The sequence below is a fragment of the Homarus americanus genome, unplaced genomic scaffold (assembly GCF_018991925.1).
Source record: "Homarus americanus isolate GMGI-L3 unplaced genomic scaffold, GMGI_Hamer_2.0 scaffold24694, whole genome shotgun sequence".
Lineage (NCBI taxonomy): Eukaryota > Metazoa > Arthropoda > Malacostraca > Decapoda > Nephropidae > Homarus > Homarus americanus.
The window spans coordinates 448722-468368 of NW_024732780.1; the positions used below are offsets into that span (position 1 = coordinate 448722).

The 19647-nt window shown below is 44.9% G+C and overlaps 1 protein-coding gene across 1 annotated transcript in view; it reads right to left on the minus strand.

Annotated features, from left to right (window-relative positions):
• LOC121868942 (SET and MYND domain-containing protein 4-like) overlaps window positions 1-19647 on the minus strand; it is a 147517-nt gene that overhangs the window by 81783 nt on the left and 46087 nt on the right. The window contains exons 2-3 of the mRNA XM_042369974.1: window positions 17610-17701; window positions 941-1065 (exon numbers count right to left, since the gene is read on the minus strand). Of these exons, the coding sequence (XP_042225908.1) occupies window positions 941-1065; window positions 17610-17701 (217 nt within the window). The remainder of the gene's footprint in view (window positions 1-940; window positions 1066-17609; window positions 17702-19647) is intronic.

Below are 19647 nucleotides of genomic sequence, written 5' to 3' on the forward strand. Positions count from 1 at the left end.
CCTAGTTTTCCAAAAAGTGTGTCCTGAAATGTTATAAATTCGTAATGCTTTTCTGCGATTGCTGTGATTATGCCCTAAGCTGTGGAACGAACCTGGTTTGTTATGGCAGTGTTAATATTATATGTACAGGATCAAGAGATGATTCGGCGGTAACATGCATCATTTGTGCATTTTCAAGTTCAATAAAAAAACAACAGACGTATTTTTATATGTTCCCCCATACTGTTTTAGCAACAACAGAATTTTTTTTCCATGAGTTCGGTCATTACTCAAGGTCATTGTTCAGTTTAGGTCATAAGCAACACTATAATCACTTGTGACTCGTTAAGGCGATTCAAAATGTAGGTTCAACTTAACCAGTTGTTAACTTCCTGAAAATTAAAACCGTAAATAAATTTGTGGTTTTGAAGCGTCTCGAGCAAATATCCGAAACCACGGGTGTCTGGGACCGAGACCTGAACTCGTAATGATCTCGACACTTACTTAACTGGTGAGAACGCTACAATACAAAATCCCTGGTACAAGACTTAATTAAACCAGGCATTCTATGGACAGAAGATGAGTAATGTATGAATTTGGCCATAACATCTCTATCGAAGTTACTTAACTCGGTAATAAATAAACATTCACCATGATACAGTCTACTTCACAATTAAATGTCTCTTATTATACATAATATGAGCAAAATTCAAATAATCCCTTCAAAAATTTGATGACAGATTCTCAGTGGCTAAGTTAATTTTTTTTTTTGGATTAAAAGCACCGACGATTTAAGGTAAATACCACTAGGTAGCTACAATACATTTCTTACTTAACTATGGACTTCCACTTAATCATTTTATTAAGGCTCCACCTTTATGATACTCACCACGTACTACCATTACTTGTAAATAAGTCTGTGCTTGTATTCATATTTTGCATAAAACTTGAAAGTTACTACCTGGTGACAGCGGGGAAGCAGGAGTGGTTACAGAAGGACACAGTCGGGTACACAGCCAGCCCGAGGAAGACACTCTTTGTCTTTTTGAAGTTGTTTTCTCCCTCAGCGAAAGCCATTCCACTGAGCTGCCAGACACAGCGCCACCATAACCCAGGAAGAGGACCATCATAATTAAATATCACCAATGAAAAAAGTTAAGCAACAATTAATATAATTATGATAATAATTAGAATAATGAAAATAATTATCTAAATGGTACAATTAATATTGATATTGAAAATTATACGAAGGAAAATTTCAATAATCAAAATAATAATAATTATAATAATAATAGTAATACAATTATAATTTAAAAGTAGAAGTAGCAGTACTACTGAAAATGTTATCATGAATTTTGTTGCTCCACATAAGTCTTACTTGCAACTCATCAACACTCACCCATCATCCTATGGGAAGAAAATCCCCATTAAGTTTCATTAAAACAAACTGCTTATATCCTCTACATACAAACACAGATAAACACACCAACAGCTACCTGGAATACTTTATTTTGGCCATATAGTCTCACAGTATGTAGAGTGATGACCCTTGATTGTAAGTCAACACCTTTCTCTTTCTTGTTGGAGGTGAGATCTTTCTTCACTTGTAAGCCGCTGTTTGATTTACCTTCCTCCTCCACCTATCTATTCATATGTCCAGCCTCTTACACCACCCCTCGCAAATTAATTTTCAGTAGTTGAAAGATGCCCACACAGGCGCAGGCACATGCTCATAACCAAGAAAGTAAGGAAGTACCACGAACAGTGCGACTCCCTACATCAGTAGTAATGCCAACAATGCCACTCCCTACACCAGAAGTCCAAGAATTCCACTCCCAACACCAGAAGTAACACAAAGAATTCTACTCCCAACACCAGTAGTACCAACAAAAGTGCCACTCTCTACACTAGCAGTACCACCAACAGTGCCACTCCTTACACCAGAAGGAACACAAGAGTGACACTCCCTACACCAGAAGTACCACCAATAGTGCCACTCCATACACCAGAAATACCACAACAGTGCCACTCCCTACACCAGAAGTAACACAACATTGCCACTCCCTACACCAGAAGTACCACCAACAGTGCCACTCCATACACCAGAAATACCACAACAGTGCCACTCCTTACACCAGAAGGACCACAACAGTGCCACTCCCTACACCAGGAGTACCACCAAGAGTGCCATTCCTTACACCAGAATTACCACCAACAATGCCACTCCCTACAACAGAAATACCACCAACAGTGTCACTCCATACACCAGAAATACCATAACAGTGAAACTCCCTACACCAAAAGTACTACAACAGTGCCACTCCCTACACAAGAAGTACCACAACAGTGCCACTCCCTATACTAGAAGTACCACCAAGAGAGCCACTCCCGACACCAAAAGTAACACCAAAAGTGACACTCCTTACACTAGAAGTACCACAACAGTGCCACTCCCTACACCAGAAGTACCACAACAGTGCCAGTCCCTACACCAGAAGTACCACCAAGAGTGCCACTCCGTACACCAGAAGTATCACAACAGTGCCACTCCCTACATCAGAACTACCACCAAGAGTACCACTCCCTAAACGAGTATTAATGCCAACAGTGCCACTCCCTACACCAGTAGTAATGCCAACAGTGCCACTCCCTACACCAGTAGTACTGCCAACAGTGCCACTCCCTACACCAGTAGTACTGCCAACAGTGCCACTCCCTACACCAGTAGTACTGCCAACAGTGCCACTCCCTACACCAGGAGTACTGCCAACAGTGCCACTCCCTACACCAGTATTACAACTAAGAGTGCCACTCCCTACATCAGTAGTAATGCCAACAATGCCACTCCCTACATCAGTAGTAATGCCAACAATGCCACTCCCTACACCAGAAGTACCACCAAGAATTCCACTCCCAACACCAGTAGTACTGTCACAGTGCCACGCCCTACACCAGCAGTACGGCTAGCAGTGCTACTTCCTACACCAGTAGTACTGTCAACAGTGCCACGCCCTACACCAGTAGTACGGCCAGCAGTGCTACTCCCTACACCAGTAGTACTGTCAACAGTGCCACGCCCTACACCAGTAGTACTGCCAACAGTGCCAGTCCCGCCATTCCAGTAGTACTGTCAAGAGCGCCAGTCCGTACACTAGTAGTACTTCCAACAGTGCCACTCCTTCCACCAGTAATACTGTCAACAGTGACACTCCATACACAAGTAGTACTGTCAACAGTGCAACTCCATACATTAGTAGAACTACCAACAGTGCCATTCCGTCCACCAATAATACTACCAACAGTGCCACACTATACACAAGTAGTTCGGTCAACAGTGCCACTCTCTCCACCAGAAGCATTGCCAAGAGTGTCACTCCCTCCACCAATAGTACTGCCAAAAGTGCCACTCCCTACATTAGTAGTACTGTCAACATTACCACTCCATCCATCACTATTACTGCCAACAGCGCCACTCCCTCCACTAGTAATACTGCCAACAATTCCATTCTCTCCACCTGTAGTACTGCCAACAGTGCCACACTATACACAAGTAGTACTGTCAACAGTACCACTCCCTCCACCAGTAGTACTGCCAACGGTGCCATTCACTCCACCAGTAGTACTGCCAACAGTGCCACTCTCTCCACCAGTAGTACGGTCAACAGTGCCACTCCCTGCACTAGTAATACTGCCAACAGTTCCATTCACTCCACCAGCAGTACTGCCAAGAGTGCCACTCTCTCCACCAGTAGTACTGTCAACAGTACCACTCCCTCCACCAGTAGTATTGCCAACAGTGCCATTCACTCCACCAGTAGTACTGTCAACAGTACCACTCCATCCCTCAATATTACTGCCAACAGTACCACTCCCTCCACTAGTAATACTGCCAACAGTTCCATTCACTCCACCAGTAGTACTGCCAAGAGTGCCACTCTCTCCACCAGTAGTACTGTCAACAGTGCCACTCCCTCCACTAGTAGTACTGCCAACAGTGCCATAAACTCCACCAGTAGTACTGTCAACAGTGCCACTCCCTCCACCAGTAGTACTAACAACAGTGCCATTCCCTCCATCAGTAATACTGCCAACAGTGCCATTCCCTTCACCAGCAGTGCTGCCAACAGTGCCACTCCCTCTACCAGTAGTACTGCCAACAGTGTCACTCCTTACACTAGCAGTACTGTCAACAGTGCCACTCCCTCCACCAATAGTACTGTCAACAGTGCCACCCCTCCATCAATATTACTGCCAACAGTGCCACTCCGTCCACCAGAAGTACTGAAACAGTGTCACTCCCTACACCAGTAGTACTGCCAGCAGTGCCACTCCCTACACCAGTAGAACTACCAACAGTGCCACTCCATCCATAAGTAGTATTAACAACAGTGCCACTCCCTCCACCAGTAGTTCTGTCAACAGTGCCATTCTGGCCACCAGTAGTACTGTAAACAGTGCCACTCCCTCCACTAGTAGTATTGCCAACAGTGCCACTCCCTCCACCAGTAGTTCTACCAACAGTGTTATTCCCTCCACAAGTAGGACTACCAACAGTGACACTCCCTCCACCAGTAGTGCTGCCAACAGTGCCATTCTCTCCTGTCACGCGCCTGAGCGCTCGGGAACTCGCATAGCGTGAGGCATATTTTCACGCCTACATTTCACACGAGCTATTAACTTGTTAATTGTACTTATTATATTATTATTGTTCTTAGTTACTTAGGTTACTTGTATATTTATGTATGTTATTAATATGCATCATTGTCTTACTCTGTTAAGTCAAATCAAGAGTAGTATTAATTAATTATATAAACTATCCAGCAAATGTCCTGGATCACGTGATATGAGACGCTCTCCTCCACGGCGTGCCCCACGCTTCGCGAGTAGCAAAAAACCGTGGCATAGGGTAGACGTGTCCATTCGTTCGCTAGCCTTGACCCTTGTCTAGTGCCTTGTCCAGCCTTCTGCAATGCCCTAGGGGTATCAGGTATTAGTGACACGTTTAGTTAGGCCTAGGAAGGGATCCTGGTGGTAAGGAATCTCCTGTTTGGTAGGAAATAACTATTTTGTAGGGATTGTTGTATGTATATATTTTGTATGTCTGTGTAATATAGTTATGTTAAGTAGTATTCGTTTGGTCTAACTCCTTACGGTATATTTTTCACCTTTCCGGCATCACTCTTATTTTTATATACAATTATTTATTCCCTTAAATTCTTGTTTGCTATAGTCAGTACTCCCTTTAGAACATAAATTGAATTAATTAATTATCTTCCCTTTTGTGACTTACTTACTTCAATTTGTTCATACTTATTCAAGTACATTAGTTGAGTAGGTTTTTTGTGGGGATAATTATTGCCGTGTTCCCTATTTGTTCCTTTATTTGTTAATAACTTGGGGTAGGATTCACTCCCCAGGTATAAAGGATATTGGGATCGCGACAAGTGGGGGCCTGTGTCCGGGAACTAACCACCATTGTTGTGTCATATCAAGTGTTGTTACTCGCCAGGTGTTGTTTCATCGCTAAGTATTTTTGGATGCAAGTTGCTGTGTTCACAGTGTTCATTTATATTGATCCTGTTATTGCTTAAGCTACTGGTGAGTTAACCCTTATCTTGTGTACCAGGTGTTTGGTTAATCCCTTGCTGTGTTTCACAGTTGATTGCATTTTGATATTATTAATTAGCTAGCTAGTTAGCTTAGCTGCCACGGTTACTTTTTTTTCGCTACTCGATTTTGAGTTCAACATGTTTGACCTGGAAAGCTTTTTGGCTTCACCTTCAGCCGAAGTACTGAAGGGGCTTACTAAGGCAGAGTGGCAATCCCTCGCTGCTTATTATGAAGTAGAAGGCCGCTCTTCCATGAATAAGGCTAGGTTAGAAGAGGCTGTCCTCAACTACCTTATTGACAATGAAATCATAGCCCAACCGTCGGGAAATTCAGAGGAAATTGTTATACCAAGTAATTTGGCCTTACAAGTTGAACTCAAGAGACTCGAGATGAGCTGGAAACTCTCAAACAACGAGGTTTGGCTCAGGGTAGTAATACTTCAACATTCAATGTAGACAAATGTCTCAACAGTGTTCCTAAATTTAATGAGGAAGAACCAGACAAGTTCTTCTCTCTTTTTGAGAAAATTGCCCGACTTAACAAGTGGCCTGTTTCTCAATGGTCTCAACTTATTTATAGATCTTTTACTGGTAAAGCATTAGATGTGTTTTCTGCCCTCTCTGAGGATCAATGTCTAGACTATGCCCTTCTTAAGTCAGCGGTTTTGAGTGCTTATAAACTTGTTCCTGAAGCCTACCGGCAACAGTTCCGTAACTGCCGGAAGACTGACAAACAAACATTTGTGGAGTTCTTCAGGCAGAAACAGGTCCTTTGTCGGAGGTGGATTGAAAGTGAGTCTGCCCATGTAGAACATGACAAGCTTGTTGAACTAATCCTGCTAGAGGAGGTTAGAAAGTGTATCCCAGGCGACATTCGAGCACACTTGGATCAGAGAGGTATCTGTACCCTGGCTGATGCTGGTCCAGTGGCTGACCATTATTCCTTAACTAATAGAAATGTAAATTCCAGGTCTTATGCTCCCATGTCCCAGTCCTTCACTTCCTTCAAGCGGCCCACACCAACATCTACACCGGGGTCCCTGCCTCTTGTCATACCGACCCGACCCTCAGGTTCTGCATCATCTACCCCGGGTGAGCCCATGGTCCATGGGACAGGTGGATCTACTCCTACTGGTGAGAGAAACTCTAGTTGCAGGTACTGTAAGAAGCCAGGACATGTCATCAGCGACTGTCTCAAGTTAAAGAAAAGAAATTCCTCTCACCAAAGATCCCCCGCTCTTTTGGTCAGGGTGGCCGAGCAATCTGGGAAGTTATTGGAGCCCTGTGTCACTGCCCTCAGTCAGACTGTTGCCCTGGATGCTTCCCCCTCTTCTGTGATATCAACCTTTGAACCATTTTGTTCTCCTGGTTCCTTAGCTTTGGATCAATTCAGTCAACCCATTTCTGTTAAACTCTTGAGAGACACAGGCTCAGCCTTATCTTTTGTTACTAAAGAAGCTGCTCCATTCCTGGATTCATGCTATACTGGTAGCTGGGTGCTTGTGAACGGTTTGACCGGTGGGTCGCGTATTCCCCTTTGTCAAGTGTACCTGCGGTCATCCATAAAGTTAGGCTATGTCACGTTAGGAGTAGTAGATAGCTTACCTGTAGAAGGGGTCTCTCTATTGATAGGAAATGACCTCGTTGGCGACATGATGTTCCCTAATGTTGTGATCTCATCTTGTCCCACTGCCGAGAATAATACTGTGCAGTTAGAAGTAGACTTTCCAGGGTTGTTCCCTGCGTGTGCTGTGACCCGTAGCATGAGCCGCAGTACAGAGGTAGAAGAGACTAGTGAAGTTGATGAAGTTTCCCTCCAGGACTGTGAGAAGTCCGAGGATAATCTTGTCCAGCCGGACCATACTGATCTTGGTCTCAGTGGATTTTTTGAGGATTCCCCACAACCAGATAACCTCCAGATTAGTTCTGATGGAGATAGGAACCCAGATGTCACTAATTTTGGTTCCTCTCCCATCACTAGGAGTAAGTTTATTGAGCTACAAGCAGGGGATCCTGAGCTAGTAGGTTTTCTCAATAGGTCAGTTACTGAGACAGAAGCTGAGCAAGAATCAAATTGCTACTACACTAGGTCTGGTGTATTAATGCGGAAGTTCCGTCCCTCCAATTCTCCTGCCAATCACCCTTGGTTAGTTCATCATCAAGTTGTTATTCCCAAACCTTTGCGGCAGGACGTACTTAGTATCGCTCATGATGGGGTGGGTGGTCATTTAGGAGTTAGGAAGACCTATGCAAAAATTTTATCCCAGTTCTTTTGGCCTCGGATGAAGAAAGACGTCAGCTCTTACTGTCGCACTTGCCATGATTGTCAGGTAGCGGGGAAACCGAACCCAAGTGTTAAACCATTCCCTCTGCATCCTATCCCAGTCATTGAAGAGCCCTTTAGTAAGGTGGTCATAGATTGTGTCGGTCCCTTACCTAAGACCCCTCGTGGTCATCAGTTCTTGCTAACCATTATTGATTGTGCAACCCGTTATCCTGAAGCCATTCCCTTGCGCCGCATCACAGCGAAGAATGTTATCAAAGCCTTAACCCACTTCTTCACTCAAGTAGGCCTTCCTACAGTGGTGCAGTCAGATCAGGGTTCCAATTTTACTTCCCGGTTGTTTAATCAGATAATGCAAACCCTGGGAGTCCGGCAGTTGAGGTCTTCGGCCTATCACCCTCAGTCACAGGGGGTGGTAGAGAGATTTCACCAGACACTAAAACTCATGTTGCGCACCTTCTGTCTGGAGACTGGGAAGGATTGGGACGAGGGAGTTGACCTGCTTTTGTTTGCTGTTCGGGACAGTAAACAAGAGTCGCTAGGATTCTCGCCCTTCCAGCTCGTCTATGGACATGAGGCGCGAGGGCCTCTTAAGGTGTTAAAAGAGTGTTGGTTGAGTGATCAGAGCGCGACGCCCTTAGCTTCATATGTGGTCCAATTCAAGGAGAAGTTGCGTCTGGCTGTAGAACTTGCCCAGTCCAACTTAAGGTGTGCTCAGGTGAAAATGAAACTGCATTTTGATAAGGCCCATCAGGCAAAACATAGAGAATTCCAAGTGGGGGGGCAGGTGTTGGCCTTCCTGCCTTTACATGATCACCCTTTTAAATCCAAATACAGTGGTCCATATGAAGTACTAGAAAAACAGAGGTACGTGAATTATGTGATTAGCACCCCTGAACGGCGTAAGAAAAATGCTTTATCCATGTCAATCTTTTAAAGTCATATATATCATGTTCGTAACGAAACCCTGGGAAAAGCAGTTGCTTGTGTTGATCAATCCTTGCCAACTTGCATCATTGTGCCAGAGTGTAAGGATGATAAAGATCAGTGTTTTTCTGAAATAATGAATGGGTCTAGTGTAAAAGTGGAAAACTCGACTATCTTGGAGGACCCCAGTGCTAAGTTGTGCCATCTCTCTAGTGACCAAGCCAATAATATAAAGTCTCTATTACAGGAGTATCTTATTATAGTTGGTGATTACCCACTCTCCTGTTCAGTGCTGGAGCATGACGTTGAGACCAGGGGAGCCAAGCCAATCCGACAGCGTCCCTACCGTCTTAATGCCTTCAAGCGGGAGTGTGTGCGAGCCGAGGTACAGCGTCTTCAAGAGCTAGGCCTCGTCGAACCCAGCATCAGTCCATGGGCATCCCCTGTTGTTCTAGTTCCAAAGCCGAATGGGTCAATGCGGCTATGTGTGGATTATCGCAAGGTGAATGCTGTCACTGAACCCGATGGTTATCCCTTGCCACGCATCGACGACGTGATCAACGATCTTGGACAGGCAAGGTACGTGACCAAGTTGGATCTCCTCCAGGGCTACTACCAGATAAGACTGACTGAACGCTCCAGGGCCATCTCTGCTTTTGTCACTCCTGAGGGGTTGTACCAATTCACAGTCCTTCCGTTTGGTATGCGGAACGCCGCTGCAACCTTTCAACGCCTCATGAATTTCATCACGTCTGGTCTGGAAGGTGTCTGCTGTTACCTAGACGACCTCATCGTCTTCAGCAGTTCCTGGGAAGATCACATGAGTCGTCTACAAGCCCTCTTCTCCGTACTGGCTGCAAGCAAGCTGACGGTGAACCTCGTCAAAACTGAGTTCGGCCATGCCCACGTCACTTTCTTGGGGCATGTGGTCGGACAAGGGGAAGTCCAGCCTATAGCAGCCAAAATTGAGGCAATTCAACAGTATCCAGTGCCAGGCGATAAGAAGAGTGTGATGAGGTTGCTGGGTATGGCGCGGTACTACCGCCGTTTTTGTCCAAACTTCTCCTCCGTTGCCTCTCCCATGACTGACCTGCTGAGTGGCAAGAAAACCTTCAACTGGACTACGGCTTGCCAGGAATCTTTTGAGAATCTTAAATCCCTGCTGGCAAATGCTCCTGTACTACTTGCACCTGACCTCCAGAAACAGTTTACTCTCCATGTCGACGCCAGTGAAATTGGCGCCGGTGCTGTGCTTCTGCAAGAGGGTGAGAGTGATCAAGTGCTTCATCCGCTGTGCTATTTTTCTAGAAAATTTAACAAATATCAAAGAAACTATGCCACCATTGAAAAGGAGGCTTTATCACTGATCATGGCACTAGAAAACTTCAAAGTATATATTGGCAGCACTGCTTATCCCGTTCAAGTGTTCACTGATCATAACCCACTTACTTTTGTTGACAAGATGAAACATACCAACCAAAGACTTTTGAGGTGGGCTCTATCACTTCAGCCCTATAACTTGAACATTTCCCATATCCGCGGAAAAGAGAACGTGTTGGCTGATGCACTTTCTCGAGTCTGATTATTTAGAAACTATGTCTATATGCAAATTATTTTTTGTTTTATTGTCATTAAGTACCTTGTGTTTATATTATGAATTATTTTGCTTCATATTGATTTAAACTGATTGTGTTATTACTTTCACTGTGTAGCTGTATATCCATTTTCGCTTCCAGTTAGTTGTAAGGTCACTTTTTGGGGGAGGTGTCACGTGCCTGAGCGCTCGGGAACTCTCATAGCGTGAGGCATATGTTCACGCCTACATTTCACACGAGCTATTAACTTGTTAATTGTACTTATTATATTATTATTGTTCTTAGTTACTTAGGTTAATTGTATATTTATGTATGTTTTTAATATGCATCATTTTCTTACTCTGTTAAGTCAAATCAAGAGTAGTATTAATTAATTATATAAACTATCCAGCAAATGTCCTGGATCACGTGATATGAGAAGCTCTCCTCCACGGCGTGCCCCACGCTTCGCGAGTAGCGAAAAACCGTGGCGTATGGTAGACGTGTCCATTCGTTCTCTAGCCTTGACCCTTGTCTAGTGCCTTGTCCAGCCTTCTGCAATGCCCTAGGGGTATCAGGTATTAGTGACACGTTTAGTTAGGCCTTGGAAGGGATCCTGGTGGTAAGGAATCTCCTGTTTGGTAGGAAATAACTATTTTGTAGGGATTGTTGTATGTATATATTTTGTATGTCTGTGTAATATAGTTATGTTAAGTAGTATTCGTTTGGTCTAACTCCTTACGGTATATTTTCACCTTTCCGGCATCACTCATATTTTTATATACAATTATTTATTCCCTTAAATTCTTGTTTGCTATAGTCAGTACTCCCTTTAGAACATAAATTGAATTAATTAATTATCTTCCCTTTTGTGACTTACTTACTTCAATTTGTTCATACTTATTCAAGTACATTAGTTGAGTAGGTTTTTTGTGGGGATAATTATTGCCGTGTTCCCTATTTGTTCCTTTATTTGTTAATAACTTGGGGTAGGTTTCACTCCCCAGGTATAAAGGATATTGGGATCGCGACACCCCACTAGAAATACTTCCAACAGTGCTACTCCCTCCACCAATAGCACTGCCAGCAGTGCTACTCCCTACACTAGTACTACTGCCAACAATGCCACTCCCTCCTTCTTCCACCAGTAGTACTACCAACAGTGACACTCCTTCCACACGTAGTATTGACAGCAGTGCCACTCCCTCCACCAGTAGTACTACCAACAGTGCCACTCCCTCCACACGTAGTATTGACAACAGTGCCATTCCCTCCACCAGTAGTACTGCCAACAGTGACACTCCCTCCACCGGTAGTACTGCCAACAGTGTCATTCCCTCTACCAGTAGTACTACCAACAGTGCCACTCACTCCACCAGCAGTATTGCAAAAAGTGCCACTCTCCACAAGTAGTACTGGCACTGCTAACATTGCCACTCCCACCACCAGTAGTACTGAACTGGCCCTTTAACCGTTGATTCTTTCTGGGTTAATGGGGCTGGAGCATGTGAAAGTATATATGGTTTTTATATCGTTCCACTGTGCATTACCGTAGGTTAATCACTGTAAATTATCTCAATGTAGCTATTTAGATGTTAACATGAGATTTAAAATGATGACGGAGATATTAAATAGCTTTGTTAAGGACGTCCTGTCGATACGATAGTTGAGTGAGAATGAGAAACGACCCATCGAGGGGGTACGGAAAAATACGTACCTCCCTCGAGGGAAGACGGAACCATCCACGATAGCTCTCAATAACGTCTTCCGCTCGTCAAGGATATCAAACTACTACCGCAAGAGGTAGCTAGAGAGCCGGCTACTTAATGCCTTAGCTCAGCTGCTAAGTGACGCGACTTCCCGTAAGCACACCTCATCATATGCTCTAAACATGCTACCTCATAGCTAGTGGAAAGTTACAGAGGGTGATAGAGAATATAAATAAAATGTAATTAACCCATTTATATTAATACTTCTGCCTATAAGACAGGGGCTATTACAATACTATAAACAGTGCCACTCTCTCCACCAGCAGTACTGCCAACAGTGCCATTCCCTACACCAATTGTACTGCCAACAGTACCACTTCCTCCACCTGTAGTACTGCCACCAGTGCCACTGCCTACATCAGTAGTACTGTCAACAGTGCTACACCCAACACCAGTAGTACTGCCAACAGAGCCACTCCCTCCACCATTAGTACTGCCAGCAGTGTTAATCCTTATACCAGTAGTACTGTCAACAGTGCTACACCCTACACCAATAGTACTCCCAACAGAACCACTCCCTCCACCAGTAGTACTGTCAGCAGTGCCACTCCATCAACCAGTAGAAATGGCAACAGTGCCACTCCCCACACCAGTAGTACTGCCAGCAGTGCTACTCTCTACGCCAGTAGTACTGCCAACAGTGCCACTCCCTCCACCAGTAGTACTGCCAACAGTTTCACTCCCTCCACCAGTAGTACTGCCAACAGTGCCAGTCCGTACACTAGTAGTACTTCCAACAGTGTCACTCCCTCCACCAGAAATACTACCAACAGTGACACTCCATGCACAAGTAGTACTGGCAACAGTACCACTCCCTCCACGAGTAGCACTGCAAGCAGTGCCACTCCATACACCAGTAGTACTGGCAACAGTGCCACTCCCTACACAAGTAGTATTGCCAACTGTGCCACTTCCTCCACCATTATTACCGCCAACAGTGCCATTCCCTGGACCAGTAGTACTGCCAACAGTGCTATTCCTTCCACCAATAGTACTGCCAACAGTGCCACTCCTTCCACCAGCAGTACAGTCAACAGTACCACTCCCTGCATAAGTAGTACTGCCAACAGTGCCACTCCTTCCACCAGCAGTACAATGAACAGTACCACCCCCTGCACAAGTAGTACTGCCAACAGTGCCACTCCTTTCACCAGTAGCACTGCCATCAGTGCTAATCCTTAAACCAGTAGGGCTGCCAAACAGTGCCACTTCCTCTACAAGCAGTACTGCCAGCAGGACCACTCCTTCCACCTGAAGTAATGGCAACAGTACCACTCCATTCTCCAGTAGTACTGCCAGCAGTGCTACTCCCTACACCAGTAGTACTGCCAACAGTACCATTCCATACTCCAGTAGAACTGCCAGCAGTGCTACTCCCTACACCTGTAGACCTGGCAACAGCGCCACTCCCTCCACCAGAAGTACTGCAACAGTGCCACTCCCTCCACCAGTAGCAATGGCAACAGTGCCACTCCTCCCACGAGTAGCACTGCAAGCAGTGCCACTCCCTCCACCAGTAGTACTACCAACATCGCCACTCCCTCCACCAGTAGCTTTGACGACAGTGCCACTCCCTCTACCAGTAGTACTGCCAACAGTGTCACTCCCACCATCAGTAGTACTGCCAAAAGTGCCACCACGCCCACTAGTAGCACTGCAAGCAGTGCCACTCCCTCTACCAGTAGTACTGCCAACAGTGCCATTCCCTCCAACAGTAGCACTGCTAACAGTGCCACTCCCTCCACCAGTAGTATTTCCAACAGTGCCATTCCCTCCAACAGTAGTACTGCCAACAACGCCACTTCCTCCACCAGTAGTACTGCCAACAGTCCTACTTCCTCCTCCAGTAGTACTGTTAACAGTGCCACTCACTCCCACAGTATTAAAGGCAACAGTGCCACTCCCTTCACCAGAAGCACTCTCAACAGTGCCACTCACTCCAATAGTATTACTGCCAATTGTGCCACTCCATCCACCCGTAGTACTGCTAACAGTGCCACACCATCTACCAGTAATGCGATCAACAGTGCCACTCTCTCCACCAGTAGTACTGCCAACAGTGCCAGTCCCTACACTAGTAGTACTTCCAACAGTGTCTCTCCCTCCACCAGAAATTCTACCAACAGTGCCACTCCATGCACAAGTATTTCTGCCAACAGTGCCACTCCCTCCACCAGTAGTACTGCCAGCAGTGCCACTCCATACACAAGTAGTACTGCTTACAGTCCCACTCCCTCCGCCAGTAGTACTACCTACAGTACCACTTCCTCCACCAGTAGTATTGCCAACAGTGCCACTCCAAACACAAGTAATACTGCTAACATTGCCACTCCTTCCACCAGAAGTAGTGGCAACAGTACCACTCCCTACCTCAAAGTAGCACTGCCAGCAGTGCTACTCCATACACCAGTGGTCTTGCCAACAGTGCCACTCGCTCCACCGGTAGTAGTTCCAGTAGTCCTACTCCCTACACCATTAGTACAGTCAACAGTGCCACTTCCTACAGTAGATGTACTACCAACAGTGTCATTCCCTCCACAAGTAGTACTGTCAACAGTGCCACTTCCAACATTAGTAGTACTACCAACAGTGCCACTCCATCCACCAGAAGTGGTGGCAATAGTACCACTCCCTACCTTAAAGTAGCACTGCCAGCAGTGCTACTATATACACCAGTGGTACTGCCAACAGTACCATTCCCTCCACCAGTTGAACTGCCACAGTGCCACTCCCTCCACCAGTAGTACTACCAAGAGTGCCACTCCCTCCACCAGTAGTACTACCAACAGTGCCATGCTCTCCATCAGTATTCCTACCAACAGTGCCAAGCCCTCCACCAAGGTACTGCGAACAGTACCATTCCCTCCACCAGTAGTACTGCCAACAGTGCTCCTCCCTCCACTAGTAATATTGCGAACAGTGCCACTACCTCCACCAGTATTACTACCAACAGTACCATTCCCTTCACCAGTAGTACTGCCAACAGTACCATTCCTTCCACCATCAGTATTGCCCCAGTGCCATTCCCTCCACCAGTAGTACTGTCAACAGTGACACTCCCTCCACCACTAGTACTGCTAACAGTGCCACTCCCTCCACAAGTAGCACTGCCAACAGTGCAACTCCCTCCAGATGTAGTATTGCTAACAGTGCCATTCCCTCCACCAGTAGTAATACCATCAGTGCCACCCTCTCCACCAGTAATATTGCTAACAGTGCCACTCCCTCCACCAGTGGTACTGCCAAAATTGGCAGTCCGTCCACCAAAAGTACTGCCCACAGTGCCATTCCCTCCACTAGTTATTACTGCCAATAGTGCCACTCCTTCCACCAGTAGTAATGTTAACAGTGTCACTTTCTCCACCAGTAGAACTGTCAACAGTGCTACTCCCTCCACCAGTAGTACTGCCAACAGTGCCACTCCCTCCACCAGTAGTACTACCACCAGTAGTCTTGACAACAGTACCACTGCCTCCACCAGAAGTACTGCCAACAGTGTCAGTCCCTCCACCAGAAGTACTGCCAACAGTGCCACTCCTTCCACCAGTAGTACTGCCAACAGTGCCACTCCATCCACCAGTAGTTCTGCCAACAATGCCACTTCATCCACCACTCGTAATGGCAACAGTTCAACTCCATTCAACAGTAGAACAGCCAGCAGTGCTAACCCCTATACCAGTAGTACTGGCAATAGTACCACTCCCTACACAAGTAGTACTGCTAGCAGTGCCACTCCCTCCACTAGTACTACTGCGAACCGCACCACTACCTCCACCATTAATATTGGCAATTGTGCCACTTTCTGCTCCTGGAGTATTGCCAACAGTGTCACTCCCTCCTCAAATAGTAATGCCAACAGTACCTCTCCTTCCAACAGTAGTACTGCCAACAGTGCCACTCACTTCACTAGTAGTACTGCCAACAGTGCCACTCCCTTCACCCGTAGTACTGCCAACAGGGTCACTCCCTACACTAGTATTACTGCTAACAGTGCCACTCCCTCAGCCAGTAGTACTACCAACAGTGTCACTCCCTCCACCAGTAGTTCTGCCAACAGTGCCATTCCCTACACTAGTAATACTGCCAACAATGCCTCTCAATCCACCATTAGTATTGCCAACAGTTTCACTCCTTCCACCTGTAGTACTGCCAACAGTGCCACTCTCTCCACCAGTAGTACTGCCAACAGTGCCACTCCCTCAACCAGTAGTACTGCCAACAGTGCCACCCTCTCCACTAGTAATATTGCTAACAGTGCCACTCCCTCCACCAGTAGTACTGCCAAAATTGGCAGTCCGTCCACCAAAAGTACTGCCAACAGTGCCATTCCCTCCACCAGTAGTATTGGCAATAGTGCCATTCCCTCCACTAGTAGTACTGCCAACAGTGCCACTCCTTCCACCAATAGTACTGAAATTTTGACACTCCCTCCATCAGCAGTACAATCAATAGGCCTACAGCAACCCGGACTCGCCACCATAAAGCAGACCATTTAAGATCGTCCCAAATGGGGATACAAAGGGGCAGTCAGTTCCTGTCCTCATATATATATGTAAAAGTACTGCCCCTGTGGCCCTGAAAAAAAATAAATAAATACTGGCTCCAAAAAGGAGTCAACCTCTCAGACACAGCAGACTCAGTGATACTCAAACGGATTCACACTCAATCCAGAATCTCTACCCGCCAGGGAAAGGGGGGGAGATGTCTCTCTCTGAGCCGTAGCCATGGGGTGACTCGGCAGGACACGAGGTCCCATCTTGCTAAGTCTCCCACCGGATGCAAATAAGTCTGATCCATTTGTGTAGAGCGGTGGTCGTGGAGGAAACTAGTGGGAAGTGCAACCTATTTTATTTGCTGTGTTTAAGGGTAAATTGCAACGACACGGTATTGATCTTGCGAAAGTTACCTATGAAGCGTAATTAACAGTGTTTTTTCAGTTAACTAATAAATAACTTGTACTTAGTATTGGCTTTAGAAAACTCCACAGGACCACATCTTTTTAATACACGCGACCACGCTACCGCTTTGTAATCCTTCCTACTATAAAGTCCCACGATGAGATTATCACCCATTACAGACTGACTAACTAACTGACTCCCTGACTGACCTATATTGACTTACGGTAGTGACCCACTTAGTGACTGACTGACTTACTTACTTACTGACTAAATGACTAACGGAATGGCCTATTAACTGACTGACTGACTGACTGACTGACTGACTAACTGACTGACTGGCTCAGAAACTAACTGACTTACTGATCGACTTATTGACTTACAGTAGGGACCGACTTAGTGTCTGACTGACTTTTGAGTAAATGACTAATTGACTGATTAACTGACTAACATACTGACCGATTTATACGATGATTAGCTAACTGAATAAACCCAGTTTACCAGGGATTTATATATTTGACTGATTTACTGTTAACTGACATATTAATTAACTGGTTAACCAAGTGACTGACCTCATGAGCGTTGAACTGTATAAGTTCAAGATGTCGGAGCAAGAGGCTGCCAATGAACACCTCATCTTCTGTCAAGACCTTGTCAGGAGGACCTGTCAAAAGGAATGTGTCAATATGTGATCCTTCGTCACAACTCATGCAGGACAGCCCCTTCCATCACATATCTCTCATGCTATACAATTTTAATATCGCTCGTTAGTAAAGTCATTCAAAAACTTGCCATGCACCCAACATAGTATAACCCTCTTACACCCAACAGATTATAACTCTCTTACCCCCCAACACAGTATAACTCCCTTACACCCTAAGCAGTCTAACGCTCTTACAACCAACAAAGTCTTACAGTATAACGCTCTTACACCCAACACAGTATAGCTCATTTACACCCAACACAGTAAAACTCTGTTACACCCAACACAGACTTCCAGTATAACTCTCTTATACCCGACAGTGTATAACTCTCTTACACCCTAAGCTAAGCAGTCTAACGCCCTTACAACCAACAAAGTCTTACAGTGTTACTCTCTTACACCCAACCCAGTATAACTCTCTTACACCCAACACAGTCTTACAGTGCAACTCTCTAGCACCTAACACAGTATAACTCTCTTACATCCAACACAGTCTTACAGTATAGCTCTCTTACACCCAACTTAGTATAACTCTCTTACAGCCAACACAGTATAACTCTCTTACAACCCAACACAGTCGTACAGTGTAACTTTCTTACACCCAACAGAGAATAACGCTCTTATAACCAACACATTCTTACAGTATAACTTTCTTAAACCCAACACAGTATAACTTTCTTACACCCAACGCAGAATAACGCTCTTACACCCAACACAGTATAAAACTCTTGCACCCAACACAGTCTTACAGTATAACTCTCTTACACCAAACACAGTATAACTCTCTTACTACCAACACAGTATAGTTCTCTTAAACTCAACACAGTATAACTTTCTTACACCCAACACAGCATAACTCTCTTACACACAAGACAGTCTTACAGTATAACTCTCTTACACCAGACACAGCATAACTCTCTTATACCTAACACAGTATAACTCTTTAACACCCAACACAGTATAACTCTCTTACACCTAACACAGTATAACACTGTTACACCCAACACATTATAGCTCTTTTACACACAACACAGTATAACTCTCTTACACCCAACACAGTATAGCTCTGTTAAACTCAACACAGTATAACTCTTTTATACCCAACACAGTATAACTCTCTCATACCCAACACAGTATAACTCTCATTCACCCAACACAGATTAACTCTCTTACACACAAGACAGTCTTACAGTGTAACTCTCTTATACCTAACACAGTATAACTCTTTAACACCCAGCACAGCATAACTCTCTCAAACCCAACACAGTATAACTCTCATTCACCCAACAGAGTACAGTATAACTGTCTTACACCCAACACAGTATAACTCTCTAACACCCAATACAGTATAACTCTCATACACAAAACACAGTATAACTCTCTTACACCCAACAGAGTATAACTCTCTTATACCCAACACAGTATAACTCTCTTGCACCCATCACATTATAACTCTCTTACACCCAACATAATATAATTCTCTTACACCCAACATAGTATAACTCTTCTATACCTAACACAGAATAACTCTTCTACACCCAGCACAGTATAACTCTCTTACACCCAACACATTATAACTCTCTTATACCCAACATAGTATAATTCTCTTAAACCCAACATAGTATAACTTTTTTACACCTAACACAGAATAACTCTTCTACACCCAACACAGTATAAATCTCTTACACCCAACACATTATAACTCTCTTATATCCAACATAGTATATTTCTCTTACACCCAACACATTATAACTCTCTTACACCCAACATATTATAACTCTCTTACACCCAACACATTGTAACTCTCTTACACCAAACAAAGAATAACTCTCTTACACACAGCACAGTATAACTCTTTTACACCCACCCATTATAACTCTCTTACACCAAACAAAGAATCACTCTCT